Here is a 17750-nt window from a genome sequence, read left to right as displayed (position 1 = left end):
TCCACAGACCCCTTACTCTGAGCTTGCTCATGTGTGCTCCCCATCCTATCTGGGATGCGTCTGTGGTGATGGTCACAGTTGGGCTTGGAGGTGTCAAGGGCTTGCCTATATTTATGTTGTCCCTGTTCCACCATGTTATCTCTTCTTGCACAGCGTGCGTTACAACCACTAGATCCTCCCAACTTCCGTTTGCTTGTGACCATTGCTGTTGAAACCATTCTTGGAATGGTCTCAAGTGAAGGCGTACATTGGGGACTAGGTGAATGCATGACGCCATCATACCCATGATCTTGCTCGCTGTTCTCACTGTCAGAGCTCGCCCCTTCTGGTAGAGACGAGTCTCCTTCAGCAGGGCTATTGTTCTCCTCTCGCTGGGCATGACCGTTTTGTCTATGGTGTTGATCTGCGCCCATTGATGACTTCACCCAGTGTATCGAAAACCCCAGGTTTGTTAGTGTTCTTGTCACCCGCTCTGCGTGTTCCTCGCACTTGTCGCGAGTACTTGCTTTGATTAGCCAGTCGTCTAGGTAAGGATACACATGAATCCCTTCCCTCCGTAGGTACGCTGCTACTGCTGCCAGGCATTTTGTGAAAACCCTTGGGGCGGACTTCAGACTGAATGCCAGGGTGGTGAATTGGTAGTGATCCTCGATGTTGAACCTCAAAAGGTTTTTGTGGCGCCTGTTCATCGGGATGAGCAGGTATGCATCTTTGAGATCCACGGTGGACATGAAGTCTCTGCCTCGTATTTGAGGTAGCACTTCTTGTAGCGATGTCATTTTGAATTTTTGCGTTTTTATGAACTTGTTTAGGAACCTTAGATCCAGGATGGGTCTTAGTGTTTCGTCCACCTTTGGGACCAGGAAGTAGTTTGAGTACACTCCCTTGTTCCTTTCTCTGTATGGCACTGGTTCTATGGCCTCCTTTTGGAGTAGTTGTAGCGTCTCTTCTCTGAGTTAAACAAGCTCTTGCCCGGAGCGTTGTCTTCTCTTCGGTTTCTTGCTTGGAGGTCTTTTTCCCCAACTCTATGCAGTACCCGTACTGTATGATGTTGAGAATTAATTTGTCGGAGGTTATTTTTTGCCATTGTTGAAGGTAAAGTCTCACTCTTCCGCCTACTGGTGTTGCATGCTCGTAGGCATTTGGTTTGTTTCCCCCCCTTACTGTGTTTACTTTGTGCTTCACCTCTCGGGGTATACTGAGGGTGAGGCATTTCTTCCAAGCGAAGTCACTTTGATGAGGGTTGGTCTCCCCCTCTTCTTCTCTGGCCACGTCCGTTTCCCCTACCGCAAAAGGACTGGCCTCGAGGCTGGTACTGCCAGTTTTGCTTCAGCTGTCCGTGACCTTCACCCTGCTGTCCTTGTTGGAATGTCTGGTGTGACGTTCCCGGCTGGTTTCCTCCCCTTCCGTAGGGTCTCCGAGCTGGGGTGCCCCTTCTCATCCCTCTGAATTGCAGGGCCCCCATGGACCTTGCCGTCTCATTTTCTTTCTTCAGCTGGGTGAGTTTTTCGTCCACCGGAGCACCGAACAGCGTCTCACCGTTGAATGGCGTGTTCAGTATGTTGTTCTGGACCTCTTGCTTGAATCCAGAAATTCTGAGCTAGGCCTGCCTCCTCTCAGTGATTCCAATAGCCATCTGTGAGAAAGTGCCATCTTTCTTGCCTGGTATGCCCCCACTTTTTGCTAAAATGCTGAATGTACTTTGACTGAGTGTACCCTGGGCTCCTGCTAATCAGGTCCCAAGGCCTATGTTACTCCCTTAAAACACACAAAGTCCAAATTGGCTAACCCTGGCCACATGTCAGCCCCTGGTAAATGGTACCCAGGGCCTTCACACACACACACACACACACACACACACACACACACACACACACACACACACACACACACACACACACACACACACACACACACACACACACACACACACACACACACACACACACACACACACACACACACACACACACACACACACACACACACACACACACACACACACACACACACACACACACACACACACACACACACACACACACACACACACACACACACACACACACACACACACACACACACACACACACACACACACACACACACACACACACACACACACACACACACACACACACACACACACACACACACACACACCCCCTTTGCAGGCAAAGTGTCTGGGTGCAGGATAAAATGAAGAGTCGACATGGCACACACATCTGTGTGCCATGCCCATCACCTACACTGCCATGGCATATATCAGCCACCCCTCTGGCTGGGTGCCTTATGCCCATGGTGTGGGCACAGGAGAAGGAGCCCTGTGCCCCTACAGTACCCAGGTCCATTCCTGGGCACTGTAAGTGCAGTGCTGCCATTTAAGAGTACATGGTGCTGAGAGCTCGTCAAACACAAGCTCCACAGCACCATAATGGCAACACTATAGACTGGGAAGTTTGGTATCAAACTTCTCAGCACATTAAACCCACACTGATGCCAGTGTGGGATTTAATGTACTAAGCACCCCAGAGGGCATCTTAGAGATGCCCCCTTACAACTAACCTACAATCCAAGTCTGCTCTGAGGCTGCCCAGGCTGCCACACAGCAGACACGTTGCTGGACCCCTGGGTGGGAGAGCCCCTGCTGTCCCGGGCCTGCAACAATGCACATCCTGGGTAAGGTGACAAATCTCCTCCCCCAGGATGAGCAAAGGGAAGCTTCAAAGGCATGCCGCCTACAGAAGTTTCCCCAGGCCACTGCAACCCCCCACTCTGGCGGAAGCTTGGCCGGAAACCCCATACAAGGACAGGGGATGTGCCAGCCTGCCAACCCACCCCTCAGGTGGGGGAGGCGAGGTGAAGCACATCTCCGGGCACTCGCCATCTTGAAGATGGGAGGCCCTGCCCAATCAGGACTAGGCTACTGCCCCATACCACAGGAGTGGCAGAATAGGGGGTGTACCCACCCCAGGACAGGGACCCATTGGTCCCTGCCCTTTACCTACCTGCAACGCCCCTAAATGTAGTATTTAGGGGCACCCTGAACCTTCCTTCCTTAGATTTCGAAAAACAAAGAGCGAGAAGAAAGAAGACCTGCCGTGCAGCTGCTAAGAAGAGGAAGACACCAACTGCTTTGGCCACAGCCCTACCGGCCTGTCGACCCTCGAACCTGCTCCTACTACATCCCGGCACCTCTTGTGGCCAGCAACCTCACAAACACTGGAGAACCTGGCTACCTTTTGGCTCCAAGCACCTGGGACTCCCATGAGCAGAGGCTCTGCTCAAAACCAGCTTCTAACCCCTGGCATCAGACCGTAACCGCGAACCCTGTATACTCTGCACCCTCCAAGTCTGGCCTGTGCCGGAGTGAACAAAGACCCAGAGGACGTCCCCACAGCGACTGAGACCCCGAATCCGGCACCCAAGGACTCACCTCGACGCTCCAGACGCCTGCAGCCTCAGAGCCAGGTATCCCCCCCCCAACCGCGATCAAAAGAGGGTAAGATTTCCCGACACCAAAAGGCACCAGTGCACCCGGCGCCCTGTGCCCAACTCCTGGCACTTATCCTCCAACTTTCTAACTTACCTCTCGAAGTGGTGGTGGCACCTGAAGAATCTTTGTCCCCGAGCTTGCAGCCTTTGTTCAACCAGGAGCTTTCTCACTGAAATCCATTGAGCGCCCGAAGGCTCAAAAGCACCGTGCACCCAGCCGCCCGAGTGGCCCTGGCAGTGTAACCTCTACACCCATCTACTTCCCCATTTGCCCTGAGCAAGTGACCAGGACAACTGTACTTACCTGACCGTGGCCCCCCCCCCCACCCAGTCTGTGCCCAGAACCTTAACTCTGCCAGTCGAGTACTTACCCAAAAACCGATAACCCAATTTTCTTCCATAGGGTAACATTGACTGGTTTCTTCTGAAATTTCTTCTAAGTGTGGAGTTTCTAAAACTTAAAATATTCACCAAAAATCAACCGAGTAACGAAAACGAATATACTCACCTGCTATTAGGAGAGATCCCAGTGCTGGATCTTGGTGCCCAGCACTGACCCTGAAAAGTACTCACAACCGTACTTACCATTAACCCTATTTTCTTCCATAGCAAATCATTGACTGTTTTTCTATGAAATTTCTTCTAAGTGTCAGCTTTTAAAACAGCTAAATATTGCCTAAAAAATAACAGTAACTAAGTCGACTTTACTCCCTTGTTTCCAAGAACTGTCCCAGGACTGAATCTAGAATCCAGTCCTGGAGTTAGAAAAGTAATCCTGAAAGTAATCTATTGCAAATAACTTAAACTTCCATGGAGCTCAATGTATTATTGTGTTTGAAATTGTGTTGCCTATTGCAACAATCTGTAACTATCTACAAAAGTCAATTGCATATTGCAAATGTATTCAACTAAAGCCTCTCAACCTGAGAAAGTATATTTTAATACCTATTGCTGGTTCTAAAATAAAACCGACATTTTTTTATATATAAACCATTGGCCTAGAGTTCAGTTCCTGAGAGTGTGAATTCATTTGCTGACTGAGTGTGTACAACAAATTCTTTACACTGTCCTCTGATACTGCCTTACTGCTCGACCAAGCTACCACTTTAGAGAGTAAGGTTATATCTAACTTTAGCCTCTGCCAAACCTCTGGGACTGTGGACTCCGTACACACTGTACCTATTTGGGAACAGTATATAGAGACACTCTCTCACATGGCCTCACAGTCCTTGTCCTTATGGTCCTTGGGTAGGCAGAGGTTGCCCACGTCGTGTGGATCGCGTTGCGTGAATTTGCAGTGGCACTCTGGGCAGAATTGGAAGGGGGTATTATTTTCCATGGCCCCTACCTCGCCATTTGTCGACTCTGAAGTCTTCTGTTGTTGTGATGTCCATCTCTGAGATCTGTCCTCATCTCCGGTTGTGATGTCGATGGGAGTTTACTCGGATTCTCGGCTTTACTTTTTACAGGGTTTTTCTAGAAAATCATTGAGCGTCCTGTCTTGCTTCGAGACCCAAGGGCAAAAAAAAGAATCTGAAGATGGCTACCACGTACAACGACCTCCAGGGCGCCGTCTGATGTCACACCAGGGACGTACCTGGCACCAAATGGTGGTCAAAGACCAAAACAAGGAAAAAAATAAAACAAGAATTCCAGACCCAACCACTGGATGGCGGAATTATGCACAGCATGTAAATCCAGAAAAGGATTCATGCTGCAAAACAAAGTAATACAAACAAAATGGAGAGTCCCAGAAAAAAACGTTTCGCGCCAGGGGCGCGGAATAAAGGGACCGGACATCAGCACGCAGACGGTCTTCTTATGGCTCCGATGACGTCATATGGAGTCGCGAGCAGAGCTGTGCATTGTGACGTCGTCGTCGACGTGGGAGAGTTAGGAAGAAGTTTTGGTGGAATGCTGGCGCAGAGGGTGATTCAAGAGGTGAGGAATCCACAGGCAGATGTATCCATCAAAAAGTGTGAATTCTGCAAATCGACGGCTACTAGCCAATATACTTGATGCAGAGTGGAAAGGACCAGAGCCAGAGTGAACATTTGGAATTCTGTCCTTCTGTAGGCAGGCATACAGAGGACAAACATTCAAAATCAGGATGACAGTTTCAAATACTTGATGGTCTGAGGTATCAGAGTATCGCACACCACTTTTGAGTCATGACCTGCAAAGGTCAACATTGTGCACATCCACGATCAAGATGGAATAGTTTACCTGTAACTCCAGTTATCTTGTAGGGGTATTTCCGTGATAGTCAATCGTGTGAATAGTCCCACCCATGTGTGTGGACCCCGGAGCACTTCATTAGATATATCGTCTTAAGTTGTCATCTTCTGCCTTTCTTCAGGAAGGCCTGCATAGACACTTAAGAGATAAAGAGACAATAATGCAGCCTAATTAACTAGGCTACACTGGCCATTACTTTATCTTGAAGTGAAAAAAATAGCCAGTTAACTTTTAAATTTAGCAATTTTACTGAGTTTCAACACATAGAAAACTCCCTTCACAAAACTTTTTTTCATGATACAGATTAAAGGGTTGGACAGAGAAACCCCCATAGGCTGCCATTATGTGTCTGCAAATGGATCCCGTGTCTTTAAGAGTCTCCAGAGACCCCCGGTATCCCATGATGCACAGCCAGAGGCAGTTACTTGCAGTTCTTTTTGAAGGCGTAGAGTAGCAGTGCCTGCTGAGTCCTGGGTACAACTGTTTCTGCCACCGGGAAGGCGGGCGGGTAGCTTATGACTATCACAGAAATACCCCTACAAGAGAACTGTAGTTACAGGTAAGAAACTATTCCTGTTCTTGTAGGGGATTTCTGTGTATAGTCATAATCATGTGACTAGATTAGCAAGCCCATCCCAAAAAAAAAAAAACTCCCCAGCGGAGGAAGAAAGAGAAGAACCTCACTATTGTGCAAATAGATTCGAAGTGAAGCCTGCCCAACCTGAGCATCTGCCCTAGCATCAGTGTCTAGGCAGTAGTGCTTAGTAAATGTATGGACTGACTTCCAAGTGGCAGCATCACAGATTTCTGAAATGGGTACTTTACGAAGTAAAGCCGCTGTAGCAGCTTTACCTCTGGTAGAGTGAGCCCTAAGCTTACTAACAAGAGTCTTGTTGGCTTTCTGGTAACAGCTGAATACAGGAAACAATCCACTTAGAAATGGATTGTTTGGAGGTAGCTAGACCAGTCCAGACCGAGCCATAGTTTACAAATAACTGGTCTGATCTACGAATATCCTTAGTCTTGTCCAAATAGAAGTTCAAGACCCTCCTGACATCAAGGGAATGAAGCGACCTCTCAGCAGAAGAGGGATTCTGAAAAAATGTAGGCAATGTAATAGTTTGATTCACATGAAACTACTTTAGGGAGGAACTTGGGCTAAGTCCTCATAACTACCTTAGAGGAGTGAAAAACTGTATATGGCTCTTGACAACAGAGTGCCTGAAGTTCGCTAACCCTGCGGGCAGAAGTTATGGTCATAAGGAAAGCCGTCTTCCAAGACAGATGCTGAAGAGAAGCCTTATGAATGGGTTCAAACGGTTTTGGGTGCAGCATCCTTCCGTTCTGCATTGTTAACAGGTCCCTTCTTGGAAACCTGTGTGCTGGTTCTTGTGCCATTTCCACTATCTGCGAGAACCAGGACTGTCTGGCCCACTGAGGTGCTATCAGTATCAGTGTCACGTTGCTGATTCTGCATTTGCTGAGTACTCTGTATCAGTGGTATCATGGGAAAAGCGTATGCAAAGCTCTTTGACCAACTTATCCATAGCGCATTCCCTTGGGAACGGTAGTCCGGTTGTCTGGATGCGAAGTGTTGGCATTTTGCATTCTAGTGTGTTGCAAATAGGTCTATTAGTGGAGAACCCCATTTCCGGAAAAGCTACTCTATTTCCTGCTGGTTGAGCTCCCATTCGTGGGAAGTAGACGTCTGTTTGCTGAGCCGGCCTGCTTCCACATTTTCCTTTCCTGGGAGATGCATTGCTAGTAGGTCTATTTTCAGTGGGATGGCCCATCTCCAAATTTCCTGTGCTAGCTCCGATAATGGTACTGATGAGTTCCTCCTTGTTTGTTGATGTAGAACATGGGGGTTGTATTGTCTGTTTGGACCAACACCCTGTTCCCGTACAGCTCTTTCTGAAAGGCTTTTAAGGATAGGAATACAGTCTTTAGTTCCAGGTAGTTGATGTGTCTGACCGCATCTTGCTGTGACCATAGACCCCCTCACCTTGAGCTTGTTCATGTGTGCGCCCCACCCCAGCTGGAAGGCGTCTGTTGTGATGGTCACTGTTGGAGTTGGTTGTGTGAATGGCTTCCCCTGTGATAAGTTTTCCTTTTTCCACCACGCTATTTCCTGATGCACTGCATGCGTGAACCACAATATCTTCCCAACTCCCTGTGGACTGTGACCATTGCTGCTGGAGCAATTCCTGGAATGGTCTCGTGTGTAGTCGAACATTTGGGACTAGGTGGATGCATGACGCCATCATTCCAATCAGTTTGCTCGCCGTCCTCACTGTCAGAACTTGCCCCTTGCGGTAATGACGTGTTTCCTTCAGTCTCGCCAATGTTCTCTTCCTGCTAGGGAACACTTTGGCCTGAATGGTGTCAATCTCTGCCCCTAAGAAAATCTTGATCTGTTCTGGTTCTGTTGACGATTTCTCCCAATGGATCGAGAAACCCAGTCTGGTCAGTGTTCGTATGACCTGCTGGATGTGTAGTCTGCACTGGCCGTACGAACTTGCCTTTACGAGCCAGTCGTCGAGATAGGGGTATACGTGTATCCCTTGCCTTCGTAGGTATGCTGCGACCGCTGCTAGGCATTTTGTAGACACCCTTGGTGCGGATTTGAGGCCGAATGCCAGTACTGTGAACTGGTAGTGGCTTTGATTGATCACAAACCTCAGCAGGCGCTTGTGTTTGTGGTTGATGGGGATGTTTAAGTATGCGTCCTTTAAATCTATAGTAGCCATGAAGTCTCCTTGTTGTATTTGTGGTATTACCTCTTGTAGGGAAGTCATCTTGAACCTTTGTGTTCTTATGAATTTGTTCAGGAACCTTCGATCTAGGATAGGTCTTAGTGTCTCGTCCACCTTTGGCACCAGGAAGTAAGTGGAGTAAACCCCTTTGTTCCCTTGGTACCACCTTGATTGCCTCCTTGCTGAGCAGTTCTTGTGCTTCTAGTTGCAAGAGCGAGAGTTCCTTTGCAGAGTGTGCCCTGTTTCTTGGTTTTCTGTTCGGAGGCTGTCTTTCTAACTCTATACAGTATCCGTATTGTATGATGTTTAGTATCCATTTGTCCGATATGACCTTTCTCCATTCCTGGACAGTCTTATTCTTCCCCCTACCGGTGTTGAGTGTTCGAGGTGCTGTTTGTCGTTGAACTTTTGGCTGGAGTTTTCCTTCATGTCCTTCCGCCCAACCCGAGGTGTTGCTAGGGTGGGGGCACTTGCTTTGATGAAGTCACTCGGTTGAGGGCTGTTGTCCTCCTCTCCGTGTTTGTCCTCGTCCGTTTCCGCGCCCTCGAAAGGACTGTCCCCGGGGCTGGTACTGCTAGTGCTGCTGCTGCTGTCCCTGCTATTGCTGGCCTTGGTTGTTCCCTTGGTAGCCTTGCTGGAACGTTTGGTGCGCACGTTGCCTCCCCTACCGCCCGGTCTTCTCGTGGGTGTGCCCCTTCTCATTCCCCTGAACTGCAATGCCCCCATGGATCTTGCGGTTTCCTTGTCCTTCTTAAGCTGTGTCAACTTGTCGTCGACTGGCGTGACAAACAGTTGCTCTCCATTAAAAGGTGTGTTTAGGATGTTGCTTTGCACCTCTGGCTTGAATCCTGAAATTCAGAGCCATGCGTGTCTTCTCTCAGTCACTCCTATCATTAGCCTGCTTGATGTTTCTGCCGCATCCAATGCCGATTTTAGGCATGTATTCACCATGCTTTTCTCCTCTTCTACCAGGTGAGTTGCTCTTTGCTGGTACTGTTCCAGTAGATGTTTTAGGAGCTGTCCAACTTCATCTCTGAGTTGGTAAGCGTGCCTGTTGATCAGGGCGTTGGAGTTAGCTATGCGCCATTGGATTGCCGCATTTCTCTCAACTTTCCTCCCTGTGAGTTCCATCCTGCTACTCTCCTTGTCTGGAGGTGGTCCGGCATTAGTGGGTACATTGGCCCTCTTCCTAGTCGTTGCTGCAATAACGCTGGCACTGAACCTTGGATGTATGCAGGGTCCTGTGAAGAATGTGTATTTCTTCAAATCCTAGGGGTCACAGCTTTGCATGTTACAGGCTCCTTACAAGGCCTCTCTTCCTTGATCCAGCACACTAGTGAGCATGGGCAGGAATGGTCTTAGATATTTTTTGGCAGTAAAGGTTCCAGAAGGAAACATGATTTTGGCTTCTCTTCCTCCATTTTCAGCCCATAAGCCTGTGCAGCCTTCTGCACGACCATGTTTAACCCCTATGTCGTCTGGCGGCGAGGGTCTCGAAGGGTACGTGTCTACCCCTTCTTCCGGAGATTGTGTGTCGAGATCTTGCCAATCCATGTCTTGCGCCTCCGAGGGTGTGGAGTACCGGTAGGATTGAAGGTTTTCGTTGCCTTCTCGCGCCTCCGAGGGTGTGGAGTACCGGTAGGATTGAAAGTTTTCGTTGCCTTCTCCCTCGAAATAGCAGTCTTCGTCCCTGATTTCCTTGACTGGTTTAGGGGTTTTCGGCGGTTCCGCGTCGGTCTTTCGACTGCGGGTTTCGGTGGGATGGTGTACTGGCTCATCTTCTCGAAGTCCTTTTTCCGTTGAAGGATGCTCGCCATTTCAGCCTCGAGCCTCCTCCTCTTCCTCTCCATCTCCATCTCCATCTCGGTGGCTTGTTCGGCGTTGGGGGCTGGAGCGCTTCTCTTCGTGGCAGTCGACGAAGAAGTCTGCCCTTCTTTTCTCGGCGCTGCGGTGTCCTTTTCTAGGGCAACCTTCGACAAACTATTTCTCGAGGGCTTTCGCCTATTGGGAGTCCTTTGTGAAGGATCCGCTCTGTTGACTGTCCCTGGTAGCTGTTGCTTTCGTAGAGTATTTCGACAGCAGAGTTCCCATCGAGGACTTCGCTTCACTTCTGTGAGTGTCGCTCTGGGCTTTTGCTTCACCCTTTCGAGTGTCACATGAGTATTTCGGGGTCGACGACTCCCTTACCTCCTTCGACGTCTTGTGGCTTGACTACCTGTTCTGGTCCTTCGGCGAGGTTGTCATCCTCTCCACTGGAGAGAACCAAGTCTCGGAGCGATGGAGGTGGCCCCTGGCCCTGTATGATGTGGTTCGCCCTTCTCTGCCTCTCCCTTACTCTAACGGTATTCGGTGTAAACGCCGAGTAGGCGTTGCAGTCTTCGCTGCTGTGGTCGAGCTGCAGGCAGAGGTTGCAGACTGGATGCAGATCCTTCAGGGTGTACTTGTGGTGGCAATTGGTGCATAACTTAAACGGTGTTTTGTCCATCCCCGCGCTCAGGGTGCCCCCTGCGAGCGCATCCTCTGAACATCGAGGTTTTGATCGCAAAACTTCTCCCTCGTCGCTCTGGGTACCTGAACTGTAGTCCAGTGTAGTTGGAAACTTGCTTCTTGGTCTATTTTCTTTAATTATCCTCGATTCCTCCTCCAAAACTCTGGAACTCTTCGGTAATGATCCAGACCCAACGGCGGAAAAAAGAATCCGAAGATGGCTACCAAAGGCGGGAGCTTCCGCAGGAAGCACACCAACGTCACGAAGAACACCAAATGCTGGGATGTCGCCGCCCACCTGGGCCACGAAAAAAAATAAAAAATATGATTCCAGACCCAACCACAAGATGGAGGAATAATGCACAGCATAGTAAATCCAGAAAGATTCACACTGCAAAACATGCTGTTTCTTTACCGCCACCACGATGACAGAGTCCGGTTGGGGCCCATTTGGAGGGAGGCCGGATCCGAATCAGGTGGGCAGTATTTATGTAGCCTAGAAGGGGCAGATTTTATAGAAGATGGTGTCAAGAACAGTTCCATAGCAGGTTCCAATAAACCAGGCACTGACAGAAGCAACGGACGAGATGCTTGTCTCTGCTGGAGAGTTTCAAATATAACTGAAGTCGACGGCAAAGGGGCAGACAAGGGAATGTTACATTTTGATGCCCCTCTGACCAGAACCTCCTGAAAGGTGGTGATATCATCAATGGGAGACACTCTTTGAGGAGAGTCCGTTAGAGTAGGCGAGTACCTCCCTGTACTCGAGGCAGAAGAGTTACTGGCATTCCGGGAGCGAGATCTCTTGTGGCGATGGTGATGAGATCACGTGGAAGACCAGTGGTGGCTACGGGAAATATGTCTCGGCCGAGACCTTGGTCTTAGATGCTCTGCAGGACGCGTGGACTGAGGAGCTGTGGGCCCAGGCTGAGGCAGAGAAGGAGGCGGAGAACGAACCGGAGGGGAAGTTGAAGGCAGATACACCGGTGACTAGGAGCAGGAGGCGTCCTTGACAGTGAATAGGTAATGGAGTACTCCTAATCTGTAGAAGAGCCCAGCCTCCTCTGTTTGAGCTGGCTGCAAAGGCGGGGCTCTGGACTGAACTCCAGACCTCCCCCTCGACCTACTGTTAGACGGCGAACGTAAACGTTGTCTGGACTGTGAACTCCCTGTTGACAGACAGGCTCACTACGGAGCGAGTGCCGAAACGGTACCTCGACGAACGTCTGTGGTGACTCCTCAACGTCGACCTTCTCGTAGACGGTCGATGTAGATCTGCTGTAGATGCTGCCTTCTGTCTTCACTGCTCCAACCCTTGGAGTCAAATCTTCTCCCTGTCACGCAGGACGAGTCTAGAAAAGGTTTTGTAGAAAGAGCAGGTGTCAGGCACATGAGAGACAGGCAGACACAGAATGCAGACTCTGCGTGCATCAGACTTGGCCTTCTTTCACCACAGTCAGGACACTTGATGAACAGAGAAGGCATTATGACAAGAAAACTAGAAATTCTGCCAAAAAAGTACAGCAGAAGGTAGATACAGGCCAAAGACGTCGAGTGAAGTTGCAAAAATTCAAATACGGGAGTAAATTCTGAAGAAAATACCAAAATAGGTAGCTCAATGCTCCAGAGTCCTACTAGCAGGAGCCGGAAAAAAACTGAAAGTAACTGCCTCTGGCTGTGCATCATGGAACACCGGGGGTCTCTGGAGACTCTTAAAGGCACGGTATCTATTTGCAGCCATATAATTGTAGCCTATGGGGGCTTCTCTGTCCAACCCTTTCATCTCCATCATGAAAAAAAGGAGTTTTGTGACAGAGTTTTCCATGTGTTGAAACTCTGTAAAATAGCTAAATTTAATAGTTAAATGGCTATTTTTTTTCACTTCAAGATGAAGTAATGGCCAGTGCAGCCTCTTTAGTTAGGCTGCATTCTCTCTTAAGTGTCTATGCAGGCCTTCCTGAAGAAAGGCAGAAGATGACAACTTAAGAAGATATATCTAATGAAGTGCTCTGGGGTCCACGCACATGGGTGGGACTATTCACACGATTATGACTATACACGGAAATCCCCTACAAGAAAACAGTTTAAAGCAGTTGTGGCATGATTAAAAGTCTGTATATTTGTGGAGTGGGTACATTTACTTTGGCACCCCCGAATTTTTGGAATTTGGCATCAGTACAATGCACAAATTTGGGAGTGGCGCTACGGATCCATGTGCAAGAGTGAATAAAAAGGAAGTGACGTCGGCATACAGGTTTGGTGCCTAAATATATCTCTGTACAAACACTCCCAGTGTGGTGTAAGGCTGTCACAAGAATCTGACTGCACATACCACCAGTGCACAGCAATTTGTTATAAAAAGGCAGATCAAGTGCCTGGGATGTTTAAAAGCGGAGGAATTTTTAATTAGAAGTATCCAACAGAACAGCAATTTGTGTGTCAATAGTAACTTAAGAGAAAACAATATGATCTTGAGAAGAAACCCAATATGATAATGGCCTGCTTTTTAAAACAGTATACAAAAAACAGCATAATAAACAGAATGTGCATGAATTATTAAAAAGTTCTGAGGTTACACTCTAATGATCCTGATAAAAATAAACATTTGTTCAATGACAACTCCAAGATTTCAAAAGGATGAAGGAGGCTACACCAACATTGCTCATGCATGAACCGTAAACTGCCTACAGACTTAAATCCTAGAATTCCCTGTTCAATGCAATATAGTTTTTACGACTCGGAGAATAATAAAGACTGTCAAATAGAAAAAAATAAGAAGTAGTTAAATGCAAAATGTTACTTACCTAGTACCCAACTCTGCCAACAAAAATGCCAAGAGATGTTTTGGCTGCCGATGTAAACTAAAATTAAAAAAGAGTGGGTATTACTTACAACCAAGTTAAAAACTCACAGAACATAAAAACAAGACCATGAAAACTGAGCCCAGTTATCAGAGTACTGCTGTAACTTAAATCCAGAAGCTATAGCTTAAATGCAATTGGCAGTTTATGGAAGCCTTCTTTCATGCAGGTTATTGGTTGCTGATCTTAAAAGAAGAGGAAGGAAATGTTGCTTAGCTGTAATCCTAGTTCTCTTCTTGGGGAAGCCTCAGCATAGCTATAAGCACTGACTATTATGCTCACACGCTCCCAGAGCACTTCTAAACATTGGGGGTCTTAAGGGACCTGATAAGTCTGGAAATGGGTGGTACGCAGGAGGCATCTGATGGCTCATTTTTGAAGGAACAAGGTCTCCGAGTGTATGACAAACCCAATACAACCTTCAAACCACTGTCAACCTTCCTACCCATGGTCTTTAAGGATTCTATAGATTCCTTCGATGAGTTATTCATTCAAGACTTGAAGGAACTATATACAAAACAACTAAGTTCTATACAAGCAAGGGACATAGGGTGTGGCAAATTGGTGGAAAAGTTGCAAGCAAGGCCTGACAGGTGTTAGACAGGCGGACAAGGGCAGGAACATCGTCCTGTGGCCGCTTGGCATGTATCAAGAAGCAGCAAAATCACAACTCAGGGACAGGCAATGCTACCAGAGGGTGTTTTGCAAAAAGTAATTACCAGCGATTACATGCAGCTAGATCAGTAGAGGTCTGTAGGCCTCATTTCACAACCTGAATATAAATTCCTCAAAATTGATTCTCCTGTGACACTGGTCCTGTACCTTATGCCCAAGGTGCACAAGAGAATTTATTGGAAGCCTATTTGAAAATACTTTCAGGTTTTTAGATTTCTTGTTACTGGATTTAGTGAAAACTCTGGTCATTTTTTACTAAGGACACCAGTGATTTCTCAAGGAAGGTATATAATATCTACTGGAAGGAGGGCTTTCTTATGATAACTTTACATGTCTCCTCCCTATATGCCAGTATCTCACATAAAGATGGGATAAGGGTAGTGAAATACTTTGAGCTCCGACCCATGACATAGTACAAGCACACTGAAATGCTAACAGACATGTTGGGTTGGTGTCTAAAATAGAACATCTTTCTGTTTGTTAAAGATCTATACCATCAGATGATGAGAACGGCAATGGGCACCTGCTTCGCCCCCAGCTATGCTAATTTGCATATGGGCTGGTGGGAGGAGCAGGTGCTCGCCACACAATATGCCTGAGAAATGACAGATAACGTTGTCCTTTGGACCCGTTATACTGATCTTTATAATCTGGCGAGGTGATTCACAATCAGCTGTGACATTTATTGAGAGCATCAGCAAATAGGACTTGAATCGGAGCTTTACATCAAATCTTACCAAGGAGGAAGTCCAGTATACATTGAGGAAGGTAAAATTAAAACCAAAACCTTCCGCAGCTTCCATCCTCCAAAATTGGTGAACAGTATTCCTTACGCGGAAAATTTAAGGATGCGGAGGAACTGTAGCTGCCATGCTGAATTGTGTCAAGCTCAAGATCAACTCAATACCCGGTTCGAATAAAGGGGCTACAGTAAGGCAGTATTGAGAGCAGCAAGAGACAAAGCCAATGCTAAACCCAGACAGTTATTTGCCGATCACCCAAAAAGCAAAGAAGCACAGGAATCGCAATTTGGCTTTATAACAGGGTACAGCAATCAGCATAAAGAGCTAAGGTCCATTATGCAAAAACATTGGCACATGGAGATGGTTTCCTGAGACACAAGGGGGGGTATGGTTAATAATTTTCCGTAGGGCGAGATCACAAAGGGAGGCGCTGGTAACTAACAGCACTTTAATTCCAACAACGACTTGGCTCAGGGATAGCAAGGGCTTCAGGAAATGCCCAAAATGTAAGGCGTGCAAATATGGAGCGAACATGACGGAAGTACCCTTACCATTTTCAGATATGTGGCATATCACGAAGCCTTTGACGTGTAGAAGTCAATTCGTAGTATATGCATCGAGATGTAGCTGTTTTAAGTTGAACATAGGAAGCACCATTTTACCAGTCCATCAGAGGATCTTACAACATACCAGAGCAATTAAAAACAAGGACCAGGCATACCCCATGGCAAGACATTTTCAACAGTCTCACAGGAATAATCTGGAGCACCCTAGATACTTTGTATTAGATAAAGTGCCACCAAGACTGAGGCGGTAACAGGGAGAGATGCCTGAGGCAGTTCGAATCCAGACACATTGTACGTTTTAACTGTAAGATACCTAATGGGCACAACACAGAGGAAGAGCTCTATGTACAAATGTGAACAGGTAAATAGGATTGATGATGGCAGTTTCTTTCCAACTGATTACAGACAGGAATACAAGTCTAAATTTTAGCTCTTAGGCACATAAAATTAAGTGAGATTAAAATGATCTAGTACACTCCTTTTTAATATCATGACATTTTCGCACATTTTTTAATCACATAGCACTTTAAATTCTCCATATGGCGGTTGGTCCACTGTGTCAATATGTAAGGGAATCGGGGACTGGCTCTTCATTTCATGAGTGGAACAAACAATTGAACATAGGATTGATAATGTTTAATGTGATTTCACTGGAGTCGGGCCCTCCCCTTATTTTGAGGATTGAATGTTGACACTATGTAAACAAAATAGTGACGCAATTATGGCACAAGCCCAGATCACTTTAAATGTTTTAGAGACATTCTACAGTAGAAACTAATATTTTCTCTGACTACTTGGAGCAGTCCAAATATGGGGTCTGGTAGCCATCATTCAGTAAAGGCACTTGCTTGTGATTGCCATGCATGTAAATAAGGCTTAGAGGATTTTGGTAGCTATAGTCTCAACTCTGGAATATTTTATTTAAAATTCCTACGCTCATTTGCACATGTTGTGGGGGCATGTGGTCAGAGAAAGTTGCATAGTCAATATCGTTTGAACAGGAATGTAGCCCTGATTGAGTTTAAGAACAAACATTGAACTGGAGTATTAAGTACACCATTTGGTGCTAGAGCGTTGTGAACGGCCTGGGAAGTTTGGGTCGGATGGTGCAAATATGTCGCCAGTTGGGCAAGTGCCTGTGATTTTAACACTTAATGTTACTGGCGTTTTTATACCATTTCTTGTTGTAAGGCAATGGAAATTTATTTCGATAATTTTGACATTTGCCAGCGTTCTATTTCACATAACACATTTTTCATGTCCTATATACTCTGCGTATTATGGAGATAACAAGGTTTATCGGTTTTACTCTTTCAATGTCATTGTCTGTAAAGGGTTGCATTGTCACACCTTTTTATCCTTGTTCAAACTTTATTCACTTTTATGCACTGTCACTTTAAAATTTGAATGCTATAGTCAAAAAAATGGTGGCGAAACAGGTTTGACAAAGACTGCTTGTGCAGTTGAAACGCGTTGCCTCTATCACCGTGGCTCGAAAATAAATCCTTCAGCTATCCCAAACGTGCTGGAGTCTGTCTCTTATGTTTGAACAGTCTCTTTGATTATTTATAGATGTATATCCAAACGTCACTGCTTCCAAATACACACACATATATGTGTATGAACACACGTTTTTACAAAGGTACAATGACACGTTTGTCTATAAAAAACTGAAAGGACCGGATTACATTTATTTTTCATTATCAAAAAAGTAGCCATATAGAGAAAATCTCACAGGTCTTTTTTAAAACTAAAAATGGAAAAAAATGGACAATGTTAACCAATAGACTGCAATGCAGAGCACCGGATAAACCAGCGACAGGTCAGTTCATTTAAAAAAAAAAAAAAAAAAAAAAAAAAAAAGAAGAACAGGATTCTGGGTGGAAATGAAGGCTACTCATAAGAATTCTTATCCAGGAAGGTAAGATG

At 46.5% G+C, this 17750-nt stretch overlaps 1 protein-coding gene across 9 annotated transcripts in view; it reads right to left on the bottom strand.

The window, feature by feature from the left end:
- The window catches only part of LOC146811945 (eukaryotic translation initiation factor 2 subunit 2), a 268399-nt gene that overhangs the window by 134290 nt on the left and 116359 nt on the right, over positions 1-17750 (bottom strand). For 6 of the 9 annotated variants that reach the window (XR_014966807.1, XM_085618911.1, XM_085618918.1 and 3 more), the window contains one exon: positions 13781-13837. The exons of the other annotated variants lie outside the window; for them this stretch is intronic. Coding sequence is in view for 5 of the 6 variants with exons in the window: in XM_085618911.1 (XP_085475037.1) it covers positions 13781-13837 (57 nt within the window). In the remaining variant the exon portion in view is untranslated. The remainder of the gene's footprint in view (positions 1-13780; positions 13838-17750) is intronic. 9 annotated transcript variants of the gene reach the window in all.

The sequence above is a fragment of the Triturus cristatus genome, chromosome 7 (assembly GCF_964204655.1).
Source record: "Triturus cristatus chromosome 7, aTriCri1.1, whole genome shotgun sequence".
Classification (NCBI taxonomy): domain Eukaryota; kingdom Metazoa; phylum Chordata; class Amphibia; order Caudata; family Salamandridae; genus Triturus; species Triturus cristatus.
This window is presented reverse-complemented; position numbering and strand designations above follow the sequence as displayed.